Source organism: Physeter macrocephalus, chromosome 4 (genome assembly GCF_002837175.3).
Source record: "Physeter macrocephalus isolate SW-GA chromosome 4, ASM283717v5, whole genome shotgun sequence".
Taxonomy (NCBI): Eukaryota; Metazoa; Chordata; class Mammalia; order Artiodactyla; family Physeteridae; genus Physeter; species Physeter macrocephalus.
This window is the reverse complement of record NC_041217.1, coordinates 118568123-118582905: the sequence shown is the minus strand read 5'-3', so window position 1 is coordinate 118582905 and position 14783 is coordinate 118568123. Positions and strand designations below refer to the sequence as shown.

General features: G+C 37.1%; 1 protein-coding gene across 1 annotated transcript in view; it reads left to right on the top strand.

Moving 5' to 3' along the window:
• ACADM (acyl-CoA dehydrogenase medium chain) overlaps window positions 1-14783 on the top strand; it is a 57056-nt gene that overhangs the window by 15241 nt on the left and 27032 nt on the right. Inside the window, exons 2-6 of the mRNA XM_007106893.4 lie at window positions 3153-3240; window positions 5429-5526; window positions 5640-5709; window positions 6341-6441; window positions 7426-7506. Coding sequence (XP_007106955.1) covers window positions 3153-3240; window positions 5429-5526; window positions 5640-5709; window positions 6341-6441; window positions 7426-7506 — 438 coding nt within the window. The remainder of the gene's footprint in view (window positions 1-3152; window positions 3241-5428; window positions 5527-5639; window positions 5710-6340; window positions 6442-7425; window positions 7507-14783) is intronic.

The window sequence follows — 14783 nt, the reverse complement described above, 5'->3', positions numbered from 1 at the left end:
TTTGGGTTTTGTTTGTTCTTCTTTCTCTAGTTTCTTTAGGTGTAAGGTTAGATTGTTTATTTGAAATTTTTCTTGTTTCTTGAGGTAGGATTGTATTGCTATAAACTCCCTCTTAGAACTGTTTTTGCTGCATCCCATAGGTTTTGGTTTGTCGTGTGTTCATTGTCATTTGTCCCTAGGTATTTTTTGATTTCCTATTTGATTTCTTCAGTGATCTCTTGGTTATTTAGTAATGTATTGTTTAGCCTCCATGTGTTTGTGTTTTTTACTTTTTTTCCCTGTAATTTATTTCTAATCTCATAGCGTTGTGGTCGGAAAAGCTGCTTGATACGATTTCAGTTTTCTTAAATTTTCTGAGGCTTGATTTGTGACCCAAGATATGATCTCTCCTGGAGAATGTTCCATGTGCACATGAGAAGAAAGTGTAATCTGCTGTTTTCAGATGGTCCTATAAATATCAATTAAATCTATCTGGTCTATTGTGTCTTTTAAATCTTGTGTTTCCTTATTAATTTTCTGGATGATCTGTCCATTGGTGTAAGTGAGGTGTTAAAGTCCCCCACTATTATTGTATTACTGTGGATTTCCTCTTTTATAGCTGTTAGCATTTGCCTTATGTGTTAAGGTGCTCCTATGTTGGGTGCATATATATTTATAATTGTTATATCTTCTTCTTGGATTGATCCCTTGATCATTCTCTAGTGTCCTTCCTTGTCTCTTGTAACATCCTTTATTTTAAAGTCTGTTTTATCTGATATGAGTGTTGCTACTCCAGCTTTCTTTTGATTTCCATTTGCATGGAATATCTTTTTCCATCCCCTCACTTTCAGTCTGTATGCATCCCTAGTTCTGAACTGGGTCTCTTGCAGACAGCATATACATGGGCCTTGTTTTTGTATCCATTCAAGAAGCCTGTGTCTTTTGGTTGGAGCATTAAATCCATTCACATTTAAGGTGATTATTGAAATGTATGTTCCTATTACCATTTTCTTAATTGTTTTGAGTTTGTTTTTGTAGGACCTTTTCTTTTCTGTGTTTCCCACTTAGAGAAGTTCCTTTAGCATTTATTGTAGAGCTGGTTTGGTGCTGCTGAATTCTCTTAGCTTTTGCTTGTCTGTAAAGCCTTTTATTTCTCCGTTGAATCTGAATGAGATCCTTTCTGGGTAGAGTAACTTGGTTATCGGTGTTTCCCTTTCATTACTTTAAATATATCATGCCACTCCCTTTTGGCTTGTAGAGTTTCTGCTAAGAAATCAGCTGTTAAGCTTATGGGAGTTGTATATTGTTTGCCGTTTTTCCCTTGTTCCTTTTAATAATTTTTCTTTGTCTTTAATTTTTGTCAGTTTGATTAGTGTGTGTCTTGGCGTGTTTCTCCTTAGGTTTATTCTGCCTGGGACTTGGGTGCTTCCTGGACTTGGGTGGCTATTTCCTGGACTTGGGTGGCTTCCTGGACTTGGGTGGCTATTTCCTTTCCCATGTTAGGGAAGTTTTCGACTGTAATCTCTTCAAATATTTTCTTGGGTCCTTTATCTCTCTCTTCTCCTTCTGGGACCCCTATAATGTGAATGTTGTTGCGTTCAGTGTTGTCCCAGAGGTGTCTAAGGCTGTCTTCATTTCTTTTCATTCTTTTTTTTAATTCTTTCCGCTGCAGTGAATTCCACCATTCTGTCTTCCAGGTCACTTATCCATTCTTCTGCCTCAGTTATTCTGCTATTGATTCCTTCTAGTGTAGTTTTCATTTCAGTTATTGTATTGTCCACCTCCGTTTGTTTGTTCTTTAATTCTTCTAGGTGTTTGTTCTTTAATTCTTCTAGGTGTTTGTTCTTTAATTCTTTTAGGTCTTTGTTAAACATTTCTTGCATCTTCTTTATCTTTGCTGCCATTCTTTATCCGAGGTCCTAGATCATCTTCACTATCATTATTCTGAATTCATTTTCTGGAAGGTTGACTATCTCCACTTCATTTAGTTGTTTTTCTGGGGTTTTATCTTGTTCCTTCATCTGATACATAGTCTTCTGCCTTTTCATTTTGTCTGTCTTTCTGTGAATGTGGTTTTCGTTCCACAGGCTACAGAATTGTAGTTTTTCTTGCTTCTGCTCTCTGCCCTCTGGTGGATGAGGCTATCTAAGAGGCTTATGCCAGCTTTCTGATGGGAGGGACTGGTGGTAGGTAGAGCTGGTTATTGCTCTGGTGGGCAGAGCTCAGTAAAACTTTAATCCACTTGTCTGCTGGTAGGTGTGGCTGAGTTCTCTCCCTTTTGGGTGTTTGGCCTGAGGCGACTCAGCACTGGCACCTACCCGGCTCTTTGGTGGGGCTAATGGCGACTCCAGGAGGGCTCTCACCAAGGTCTACTTCCCAGAACTGCTGCCAGTGTCCTTGTCCCCGTGGTGAGCCACAGCCACCCCCCACCTCTGCAGGAGACCCTCCAACACTAGCAGGTAGGTCTGGTTCAGTCTGCTACGGGGTCACTGCTCCTTCACTGGGTCCTGATGTGCGCACTACTTTGTGCCCTCCAAGAGTGGAGTCTCTGTTTCACCCAGTCCTGTTGAAATCCTGCAATCAAATCCCACTATCCTTCAAAGTCTGATTCTGTGGGAATTCCTCCTCTTGTTGCTGGACCCCCAGGCTGAGAAGCCTGACGTGGGGCTCAAAACCTTCACTCCACTGGGTGGACTTATGTGGTATAATTATTTTCCAATTTGTGAGTCACCCACCCAGTGGTTATGGGATTTGATTTTATTGTGCTTGTGCCCCTCCTCCCATCTTATTGTGGCTTCTCCTTTGTCTTTGGTAGTGGGGTATCTTTTTTGGTGAGTTCCAGTGTCTTCCTGTCGATGATTGTTCAGCAGTTAGTTGTGATTCTGGTGCTCTCACAAGAGGGAGTAAGCGCACATCCTTCTACTCCGCCATCTTGAACCAATCTCTCCACATTGTATTTTTTTAAAAAAGAATTTCCTTTATGATAGGTGTTCAAATATCTGATAATTGGCTTAATACAGAAGTCAAATTATGGTTGAGGGCATTTAAGTAATGACTTAAACTGTTTTCTTGAATATGGTCAAAGAAGCTGTTCTACTCACTTGTGTTGTCAGTATTCTATTTGACTCATGTTTAATTTATCAAATTTATTGTAATAAAATTGTTCTTTGCAGGTACTGAGAAGTCTTTCTCGCTTTGACTGGAGATCACAACATACGAAAGCTGTCCAACACCGTGAACCTGGATCAGGATTTAGTTTTGGTATATGTTTTGTTCTGTGTTTTGATTTTAAACTTTTGTTTGTTGTATATATGCAGCTTTTTATATGTATTTATCTGGAATATGTTTGTAAACAAACTTAGTAGTGTCTGTCAGTGAATAGAACCAATCACCATCCACAGATTGTTCACAGTTAGTCATACCCATTCTTCCTGATCTTGTTTTCTTCTCCATCATAATACCCTATACATGAATCTATATTAGCAGCATACATATATATTTTTGCGATTTTTCTTAAGTATATATCCCCAATAAATAACAAATTCACTGCTACATATGACTAGTCTTCAACTTAGAAATGAATGCAACAAGTACTTCTTAAACACTTATTAGTTACAAAGTGCTAGGTGCCTGCTAATAAGCCAGAGCCTGGTTTGTCCATAATATATCTGAACTGCAGTTTGGTGCTAGTAGATGTGGTTCTCAGTTTTGGGATCAGGGAGCCATGTGGTGTCGGAGGGAAAAGGAATAAGATTTCGCTTCCCCTTTCTCTCTAAAATGAAGAGCCCCACCCAGGCAAAAAATTTGAAAAATAATCCCTTTCTTCAGCATCCTTTGCCCCCTAAAGTGCTTCTTGCTTCAAAATTATTACCTTTCCTCTAGTTGAAAACCCATTTTCTCAGTTCACTTGGTCTCAGAAAATAGTTAAAAGGCAGCTGAGATAATTAACTCACACCCAGGTAGACATAACAAACTCAAAACTCCCTAGGGTTATCATTTTTGGTTTTTATTTTATTTTTTAAGATGGTTAGCATCTTTAGAAAGTTTTTTTTTTTAACAGAATTAATTGAAAATTTTGAAACAGCATGAGGATAGCAGTTTGGGACACTGGATCTTATTTTCTTATTGAGATGTTAGCATAGGTTTGGTATGGTTGCTCTTTAGTTTCAGTTTGTCATGTACAGATTCATACTCAATAGTAAGAGACTAGCAGGAGAAATCTATGGTGGTTTGCTGACTGACAGAAGATGAGATAGATAGATAAAAGTGTTGAGGAGGGAGATTGTGGAGCTCAAGAAAAGGAATAGGGATAACACCTATGACCAGTTGCACCTGGTTTTTTAGCTGTAAAATGGGGATAATATCTACAACACAGGATTTATTTGAAGATTAAATTATATGACATGTGAAGTCCTAGCACATAGTAACTGGATCAAAGTAGGTTCTCAAATAATACATAATAGATCCTTGCCTTCCCTCCCCTTTACCCACTCACAATTTTGATACGAATTGGCCCCAATTTTAGAAGTAAAGTTGTGATGTAGAGAACACTTGACTGAAATGCTAAGTATACTTTTATTGCTAATTCATTGTAAGACTCTGGGGCTATCATTTCCTCAGTCTGGGCTTTTGTTTCCTTATTTATACAATGAGAGATTCAACACCGAATTTCTAATGTCTTTTACATTTTATTTCATACATCCCTATAGAAATGATTACTATACTCCTAAACATTCTTGCTCATTCTTGCCTTTCTGCCTTTTTTCTCATTCTTCTTGCCTGAAATACCCTATATCTTTTTAAAATTTTACCTATCCTTTGATAGTGTGGATTTTTAAAAGTATGGTGGTAATTGGTTTCTGTCCTCGGTCCAGTCACCCTATTCACTTCATTAATTTGAGAAGCTCTCCCACCACTTTTGCCAGTTGCTTTGTGCCAATTTATAAACTTAAATTATCTGAGTTTAAAGGAGGAGTAAAACTGAAATTATGATATTAGTATTGTATGATATTTTGGAACAAGTTTTATTGGTTTATGGTCACTGGTCATGCCTTATCTCCCTAATTAGATTGATTCTTGAGATCAGGGCATTGTCATCTGTATTAGTTTTATTTTAGTGTTAGTCAAAGTTTGATGAGTCTGCTTTGGAACTAATAACAAGTAAGAAAAATTGTTTTTACCTTAACACTTGGAAGAGGAAAACTCAAGTTTATATCTGTTACTCATTTGTAAAAGCTAGAAATCTTACCTACCTTTTTGGCATGAGTATTGATATAGATTTATTCATATAGCACAGTGAAATCTTGATTAGTCTGAAGGCACATTGTAGTCTGACTTTCTTGTTATCACGGTTTAAAGCCTCCATTATAAATATGTATTTCCACATACTTACTTCATTTCCCTCAACTCATTGTCCTATTTTAATGTTTTCTAAATAACTTTCCCTTAGCGTTCACTGAACAGCAGAAAGAATTTCAAGCTACTGCTCGTAAATTTGCCAGGGAGGAAATAATCCCAGTTGCTGCAGAATATGATAAGACTGGCGAGGTAGGTTTATGCATTTTAAGGAGAGAAAAGTCTTTGACATATTTTACAAGATTTTAAATATAAATAGATTTTAAATATAACTGGCTTTTATCTTTATTATTTTTTTCTTTCAGTACCCTGTCCCACTAATTAAAAGAGCCTGGGAACTTGGTTTATTGAATACACACATTCCAGAAAGTTGTGGTAAGCTTTCTTTACATTTTTAATCCTAGAATGCCTATGTACAAGAAGAATTTTAAAATTCTATTCAGTCATTCTTTCAGATACTTGTTGCCATTAAATGGCTTTCTACCTTTGTGCCCCTGTTCAGACTTCAGTATTTGTCAGCTTTTGGAAGCCTTGTACTCAACACTTAGAGGCATTCTTCCTTCTTTATAACTGGTTCTGATGTTAACTTGATCCTAATCCTTAGTAACTTCTCTTTCTACAGTTAGTTGATTTGTTGCATTTTAATTCTACCTTTGATTTTACATTTTATTGAGACTTTCCTTTCACGCCTTTCGTCAGTCAAAAGGTTAACATTTTAGCAGAGTTGAATCAAGTTTTTACAAAATCAAGCTGAAACAGGAAGACAGGTCCAGATTACAAATAGTTAGAGAATTTTTTGAAATTTTAAAACTTATTTTAGAGAAGTGTACTTTGTTACTGTACTAGCCAGAAAACTTTTAGTTTCTAGTGTTATAGATACTGTATTTACAAATTTGTTGTTAAAATCAATTAGGTTATATTAGAAGTAATTTAAATAGTTCACCCTTATTTCTGTTGAGGTGTACCATATATTATAATGGGTTCTTAAAACATTTTGATACTGTAGGAGGTCTTGGACTTGGAACTTTTGATAGCTGTCTAATTACTGAAGAAATGGCTTATGGATGTACAGGGGTTCAGACTGCTATTGAAGGAAATTCTCTGGGGGTAAGTTACCTAGAAAATGAATTGCTTAACTGAGCTGTTGTTAATGAAACAGTACTGCTAAGTTAGGTTAGCTGGTGGAACACAGTTTTCTTTAAAAAGGAACACAAGATTCTGCAATGAAGCCTGGAGTTCTTTTCCATGAATTGATCATTCTGGCTGTTGTCTTTAGTACTCGGAGTCCTAGCTGTCTCTGTGGGGAAACTGTACACTTTGGCTGTGGCTTCAGTGGCAATTCTTAGGTAAGGGCATTCAGGAGAAGGATTGAGATGGCTTGCTGCCACTGCTGGCAATGCTGAAATTTAGTGAGTAATTCTTAGGACACCTGATCATATGTACCATGTCATTTATTGTAAATTTAATTCTTTTTGTTTTGTTTGTTTATTTTTGGCTGCATTGGGTCTTTGTTGCTGTGTGCAGGCTTTCTCTAGTTGCAGCGAGTGGGGGCTATTCTTTGTTGCAGTGCGCAGGCTTCTCATTGCGTGGCTCCTCTTGTTGCGGAGCACGGGCTCTAGGCGCGTGGGCTTCAGTAGTTGTGGTGCACGGGCTCAGTAGTTGTGACTCACAGGCTCTAGAGCGCAGGGTCAGTAGTTGTGGCACACGGGCTTAGTTGCTCCATGGCATGTTGGATCTTCCCGAACCAGGGCTCAAACCCGTGTCCCCTGCATTGGCAGGCGGATTCTTAACCACTGTGCCACCAGGGAAGTCTGTAAATTTAATTCTCTACTTGTGCATCTTACTACAGTAGATTTTTATATATTATATTACCAACAAGTCCTATATAACTTTGTTTTATGAAAATACTTGGATTAATAGATTTATATCCTCGTGGTTTTAGCTCTCTAACTTAGAGGCAGAATAAAGGCCAATTCTTTGGAGTTACCCTTGGGGGAAAATAGTTCTCATGTTTTGAATTAAGTATTTCAATTTACATACCTAGTTTTAAAATATCTAGTTTTTTTAATATCACTTTTCTTTGGTTGATAGCAAATGCCTGTTATTATTGCTGGAAATGATCAACAACAAAAGAAATATTTGGGAAGACTGACTGAGGAGCCAATGATGTGTGTGAGTATGTGTAGCTGCTGCTTTACTTCACATTTAAGTGAATAAGTGTGCTCTTTTTCCTTTTCAGTCTGTATGTATACACTGGGCTACAACACATTAAGGCAAAAGCAACATATTTAGGTACAATGATGTTTCTGGGATGCCAGAAAGTATCATAAAATAATCCTCTTGCTTATTTCCAGAAGAAAGATACCTACTTATAATGTTTCTGGGATGCCAGAAAAGTACCATAACAATGCTTTAGCTTATTTCCAGGAGAGTAATAGCTACTTAATGGAGCACTCCAGAGCTCTAGAACTGAGCAGTTGTGTCAGGAAGTTCAGATGGAATACATGACAGTAGATGTTTGAACTAGTAGTTTTTTGAACTAATAAGAAATTAATATGACTGAAAAGATAACAGTTTGCTTGTTGAATGACTGAGTGACTTCAGGAGGATATTTATAGATTTTATTTAATTTTCTGAGAACTACTCAACAAATTTTTAAATTGGAATTTATTTTGGCCGTGCCGTGCGGAATGCAGGATCTTAGTTCCCCAACTAGGGATCAAATCTGTGCCCCTTGCAGTGGAAGTGCAGAGTCGTAACCACTGAACTGCTAGGGAAGTCCCTAAATTGGATTTTTTTATGAAAGATATTCTTATACGTTTTACACACATGTATGCTGCAGTTCTATTCTGAAAGTGACTTTACATAGGATTTTTCTTTCTTTTGGTTATTAGTCAAACAGATTTCAGTCACGGGTGTGATTGTGATACCAAAATATAGTAAATTGTTATCATTTTGGGCTAACTGTGAGAATTGGTCTGAAAGAGTAGAAAGTAGTATTTGAAAATAAATGATTTTTATTTATTTCAGGTACCTAAGTTTCAGGTAAACTAATGAAGACATTTATATGTATTTCCTACTTAGTTGTCAATTTGTTTCAACAGGTGAGAGTTACTTAGTAGGCTAATTCTCAATATTGTCTAAGAATTGTGTGAAACATCCAGATTCTTTTCTTGTAATGTATATAATATTAGAAATAGGCTAAAAAATTGTAGCATAGAGATGCTTTGGAGAACCTAACTTATACACTGATATGAATATTTGTAATTATCTTACTGTTTATAAATAGGTATTTCTAAAATATTAGAGTCTTTAAAAGTAGTTCAAGTATTTTAAACATTTCTTTGGCAGTTTTGTTATTAATATCTTCAGTATATGTAAAAATACATTCACTCTAGTCCCTAAATTATTCTAACTTCTGAATTAATAAAGGTTTACTGTACATTTTCCCCCTTCTAGTGCATAATAGTATTCAAATATGTATCTAGTGCAATTGATGTACTCAAAATATGAAGCCAAGGGTGAAAATGAAAATAGTCAATAGGTATATTAATGAAAAATATTGATTAATTTCTACTGAGTCAGTTAACTCTCAATAATATTTATAAAATTATACTACATATAATGTGTTTTATTTAAACATTTTAGAATTAATATTTTAAAAAGTTTCAGATTGTAAAAATAGTATAGAAGATTTAGAAAGGTATGAAGAAGAACAGAAACATCTGTACTCCCTCAGATATGAAGTTAACTAGTATAACTGTCTTATTGTATACTCTATTAGATTTTTTAATACATATAGATGTATTTTTCACAATTAAGTTCATATTATATATGCAGGTTTACATCCTTTTTAACATAATGAGCATTTTCTTATGCTCTACTTCTTAAATATTGTGATATTTATGACTACATAATATGCTTTCTAATTGATGTACTAGAAATTATTTCATTATTCCCTATTGTTGAATATTTAAATTCCTTGATTTTTGCTTTTAAAAATAATGTCGGACTTCCCTGGTAGCGCAGTGGTTAGGAATCTGCCTGCCAGTGCAGGGGACATGGGTTCGAGCCCTGGTCCAGGAAGATTCCACATGCTGCGGTACAACTAAGCCTGTGCGCCACAACTACTGAACCTGCACTCTAGAGCCCACAAGCCAACTACTGAGTCCGTGCACCACAACTACTGAAGCCCATGTGCCTAGATCCCGTGCTCCGCAGCAAGAGAAGCCACCGCGATGAGAAGCCCATGCACCGCAACGAAGAGTAGCCCCTCCTCGACGCAACTAGAGAAAAGCCCACACGTAGCAACGAAGACCCAATGCAGCCATAAATAAATAAATAAATAAATTTATTTTTTAAAAAAATAATAATAATCTCATGGTAGGGGACTTCCCTGGTGGTCCAGTGGTAAAGAATCCACCTTACAATGCAAGGGACGTGGGTTTGATCCCTGGTCAGGGAACTAAGATCCCACATGCCACAGGGCAACTGAGCCCATGCGACATAACTACTGAGCTTGTGTGCCTCAACTAGAGAGCCTGCGCGCTGCAAACTACAGAGCCCACATGCTCTGGAACCCACATGCCTCAATGATGGAGCCCAGACATCCTGGGGCCTGTGCTCCACAACTAGAGAAGAGAAAACCTGCACGCCACAACAAGAGAGAAGCCCGTGTGCCATAATGAAAGATCCCACATGCCTGAACGAAGATCCCACATACCACAACTAAGACCTGACGCAGCCAATAAAAAAAAAAATAATAATAATAATATCTTGCTAAAAATTGTTACAGAAAAAGATGATAAGTTTTAGGATTTAATTTACAGTTACAGTGTTAGTGCATGTTCGTAAGACTTAATCTCTTACCAGATCATGTGATCAGTTATACGCTTGCTGAGGAAAGTGAGTACAGAAATAAATCAGGGTGATAGTATAATTATTTTTTAATACCACTTAGTGCAAAAACATTTTCTAAAAATCAAAACTAATTGTATTATTGCATATATATTACACATATAGTATTAAAATATCAATAATAAGTTAGAAACCATATTTCTTTTTCAAAGATTGGATTAAATCTTTTAAAAAGTATATACCTAAAATATAGTATATATTTAAAAATATATATACCAAAAATATATGCAGTATTAGACAACTAGAAACAAGTATTAGACTACTAGGACAAGCTTGTTATGGGCAAGACATTCAGTAAACTTACTTGTCCAAACATGGTCTAGGAACTCACAAGTGTCTGAAAAAGCGTAACAGTGGTAAAGAAAACTCTTGTCATAAAACCATGCATTTCCAGTGGAACTGAGAAGTAGCTGAAATGTAACTGAACACTGAACTTGGGGTCCCAAGACCTGGCTTCAAGCCATATAATAGCAATATGATCTTATATAGTTACTTAGCCTCAAAGTCTCTTCTGTATTTTTTTCTGTATTGTTATACACACCTATTTTGGTCGTATAACATCTAAAAAGGATATAGTAAAGATAAAACAAAATGCTTATGTTTTTATAAGAATATCTTCACATAGTGTCCCTTTTGCAAAAATATAGTAATTTCTTTCATACCTAATGGCCACGGGATACTTTGTTTTTCTTTAACTTCCATTCATTCATCCATTCATTTACTCAATATCTGAATTCCCTGCTATATGCCAGACTTCAGCTTATGGGCAGTTTACACTTGTAACTACAGTATAGTATTTTTTTTGTTTTGGTAAGTAGGAAGCACAGAGCCAATTTTATAGTCCTCCATTAGTAATTATTTGAATCTCGAAGCATGTGTTGTAGTATATTATTCTTTCCTGTTTATCTTTATGTTCACTTCATTCCTGATTTTTTAAAAAACATGCGTTATATGAACTACCTCCAGTCACTTTAGAGTGTAAGGCAAAAAAGAAAAAATTAGTAGAGAATGAATGCAAAATTGTTTAGTAAACTATACAAAGATAAGGTGGTGGTATCACTAATAAAGAAAAGTATAATGTTCTACTCATTCTTTTCAATATTTGAATACTGTGTACCAGGTGGACTTGGAATAAAACAGTGAATAAAACTGGGCTCCTGGGACTTCCCTGGTAGCACAGTGGTTAAGAATCCACCTGCCAATGCAGGGGACACGGGTTCAAACCCTGGTCCAGGAAGATCCTGCATGCCGCAGAACAGCTAAGCCTGTGTGCCACAACTACTGAGCTTGCACTCTAGAGCCGGCGAGCCACAACTACTGAGCCCGCATGCCACAACTACTGCAGCCCATGTGCCTAGGGCCTGTGCTCTGCAAGAAAGAGAAGCCACTGCAATGAGAAGCCCGCGCACCACAACAAAGAGTAGCCCCCGCTGCAGCAACTGGAGAAAGCCCGTGCACAGCAACAAAGACCCAACGCAGCCACCCCACCAAAAAAAATCAATCAAAAAAAACCCCACCAAAACTGTGTTCCTGCTCATAAGTTAACAATCTTGTAGACCCTTAGATCCTTACCCAAAATGTATTATTCATAGAATTATAGAATTCATAGAATTATGCAAATTAAGTTAATAAATTCTTCATAAATAAATAATTATGCATAAAAGAATGTTACTAATTTGCTTGACTTAAGAGAACAAGTTGCACTGGAAACAAAAATGGCTTCTGCTGAAAGAGCATTATAAAATTAATTTTATTTACTAGGAAACAATCAAATAAGACCAGAACAACTCTGAAGAACCAGCCATTGTGCATAGAAACACACAAACTCATACACTTCATAAGTTCTAAAAACTATGCCTTGGGCTTCACTGGTGGCACATTGGTTAAGAATCCGCCTGCCAACGCAGGGGACACGAGTTTGAGCCGTGGTCCGGGAAGATCCCACATGCCGTGGAACAGTTAAGCCCGTGTGCCACAACTACTGAGCCTGTGCTCTTGAGCCTGCAAGCCACAACTACTGAAGCCCTCGTGCCTAGAGCCCGTGCTCCGCAACAAGAGAAGCGCCCGCAATAAGAAGCCCGGGCACTGCAGCGAAGAGTAGCCCCCGCTCGCTGCAACTAGAGAAAGCCCGCGTGCAGCAACAAAGACCCAACACAGCCAAAAATAAGTAAGAATAAAATAAATTTATGAAAAAGTTTAAAAAAATAAAAACTATGCCTTATTATAAAGCAGAGGAATGTCTAATAGCATATTTCAGAGGAAAAGAAATTCCCAAAGTTACTTAAAGTAAAATTTTCGTACTTTAAAGAGTTATCTTTTCTGGACAGTTCATTTGTATGATGCTTTTTTTGTTGTGATGCTGAAAACATCTTTGAACATCTAGGTAGAAGAGTAATGCAGTTAACCTACATGACACCTGAATCTCCTCTATAGCACACCTGTGAAAAGGCCATCTAGCTCATGTTTTCATGTCTAGGAGTCTCAACTTCCTGAAGCAGCTCCATTTGGGAGTGTCCCTGACTGTTAGAAAGCTCTTCTAGATTGCATGCTCCTGAGGGAAAGGATTGTGTCATTGCCTTTCATAATTTCACCACCTGATACCATAATAGGTGTTCAATAAATTTGAATAATTTTACACTAGTTTTCTCCTATCAATTCAAATCCTCTCCCTTGGCTATAAAGCCCTTCAGGTATTTTAATATGGCTGTCATGTGGATCTTACTTATTTCTAAGCAAATTAACCCCAATTTTTTCATCTTTTCTTCATACAACACAGTAAAGTCCCACCACCTTCTTAGTAATCACTGACTCAAAAATATTATTATAGAGCTAAATGTAGTACTCTAGTATGGTCTGATGAGTACAGAGTAGCATGGTTCCATCACTCTTACTTTAGATACTTTTTTTTTTTTTTTTTAAATATCCCCTCCTGGCCTTGCCCCCACCCCCCACCTTCATTTTAAACTGGAGCTGATTGATACCTGCTGCTCTTGGAAATAGGCCATCAGTATAGTCTCCAACAGAAAGATGATCCGTGAGGGGATGTGAGTGTGAGAGAGCAGGGCAATCAGAAAGAATGAGAAAATGAGACAAGGGAATGGAAAAGGTGAATAAACAGAGGACGATGAAGGAAGGAGAAAGACTGAAAGATTAAAATGTTGGGCTGAGTGGGGAGCTTGAAGAGAAGGGAGTTACTGAAAGCCTCGAGTTGAGCAAGTCCAGAGCTGATCCTTCTGGGCCCTGTTCTCTTTCTCACAGATCCAGAGGGTTGCAATAAAGATGTGTCTCTTTGAGATTTGCCAGGTCTCTTTCCCATAAATCTGTATCTTCTTCTTAATTAAGGTCTTCTGGACCAAAGGTGTCATCCAAGAATTGTGTAAATAGCACAAAAATAGGAAGAGGTAGATACTATTCTTTTGTAAATACAGCTTATAGCATTAGCACTGTTGATTTACATAAAGCTTACTCTTGACTTAAATTGTCAAATCAGTCTCCCCATCTCGTGTTAAGTTTTGGTATATTCACTGAGTAGTCTATTAAGTCTCCAGTTCCAGCCCTTATCTCTCCCCTGACCTTTACCCTCCTATATGAACTTATCTATTAGACATTTCTTCCTAGCTAGACTCAAATATCTTAAGCGAAATGTGTCCCAAACCAAATTATTTTCTTCCCACTCTATAGTACTGCTTCTCTTTGAGATTATCCCTAATTGGAAGGTTCCTAAACTAAAAAATTGAGTCATCATAACATCCTCTTTAGCTCCCCAACATCCTATTTAGTCATTGTGTCCTGTGGATTTCACACCACAATTCTAAACTTCATCTTCTTGCCTTATCTTGCTTCTTAGTTTAAGCTTTCTTTCTTGCATAATTTGTGTCCCTAACTCCAGTCTTATGTAGGTATTTATGCCACTTACTAGATCTGTGAACTTGGAAAAATTACTTAACCTCACTGTCTCAGTTTCCTTATTTATAAAATGTAGATACCTAGTACCTGTGTCATAAGGATTATTGTGAGGTTTAAATGAGTCAAGCACCTGGAAGATAGTAAAAAGTTGTTATTATTATTATCTCCCCTTAAATCTGTCCTTTATACTTCTGTAATAATAAACTGTCTAAAATGTAAATCTATCACTTTCCTGCATTTACAAAAACATTGTGTTTCCATTTCATCAATAGCAGTGGTATCTAATATATTTTTTTTTTAGTTTGTGAACCCGTTTTAGAATCTGACATCCTCAGAAAAATGCATATATATTACTCACTTTTGCACAGTAGGCTGCTCTGGATTTCCCTGAAGCCCAGGTTCTGTGGCACAATAGCAAGTGTTTGATAAACTTTTGTTGAATGCATAAAAGTCTGCTCTCCTTAGCATGGCATACACCTCAGCCTCCAGGACCAGGTCCCTGCCTGCCTTTTTAGCCTGTTTTCATGGCTTTCAGTTTCATACTTTACATTCCAGTACTGAACTGCTAGTACTTTGCCTTGTACAACTGCTGTTTCATTCTTCCATGCCTAGATCTGCTTGCCTCA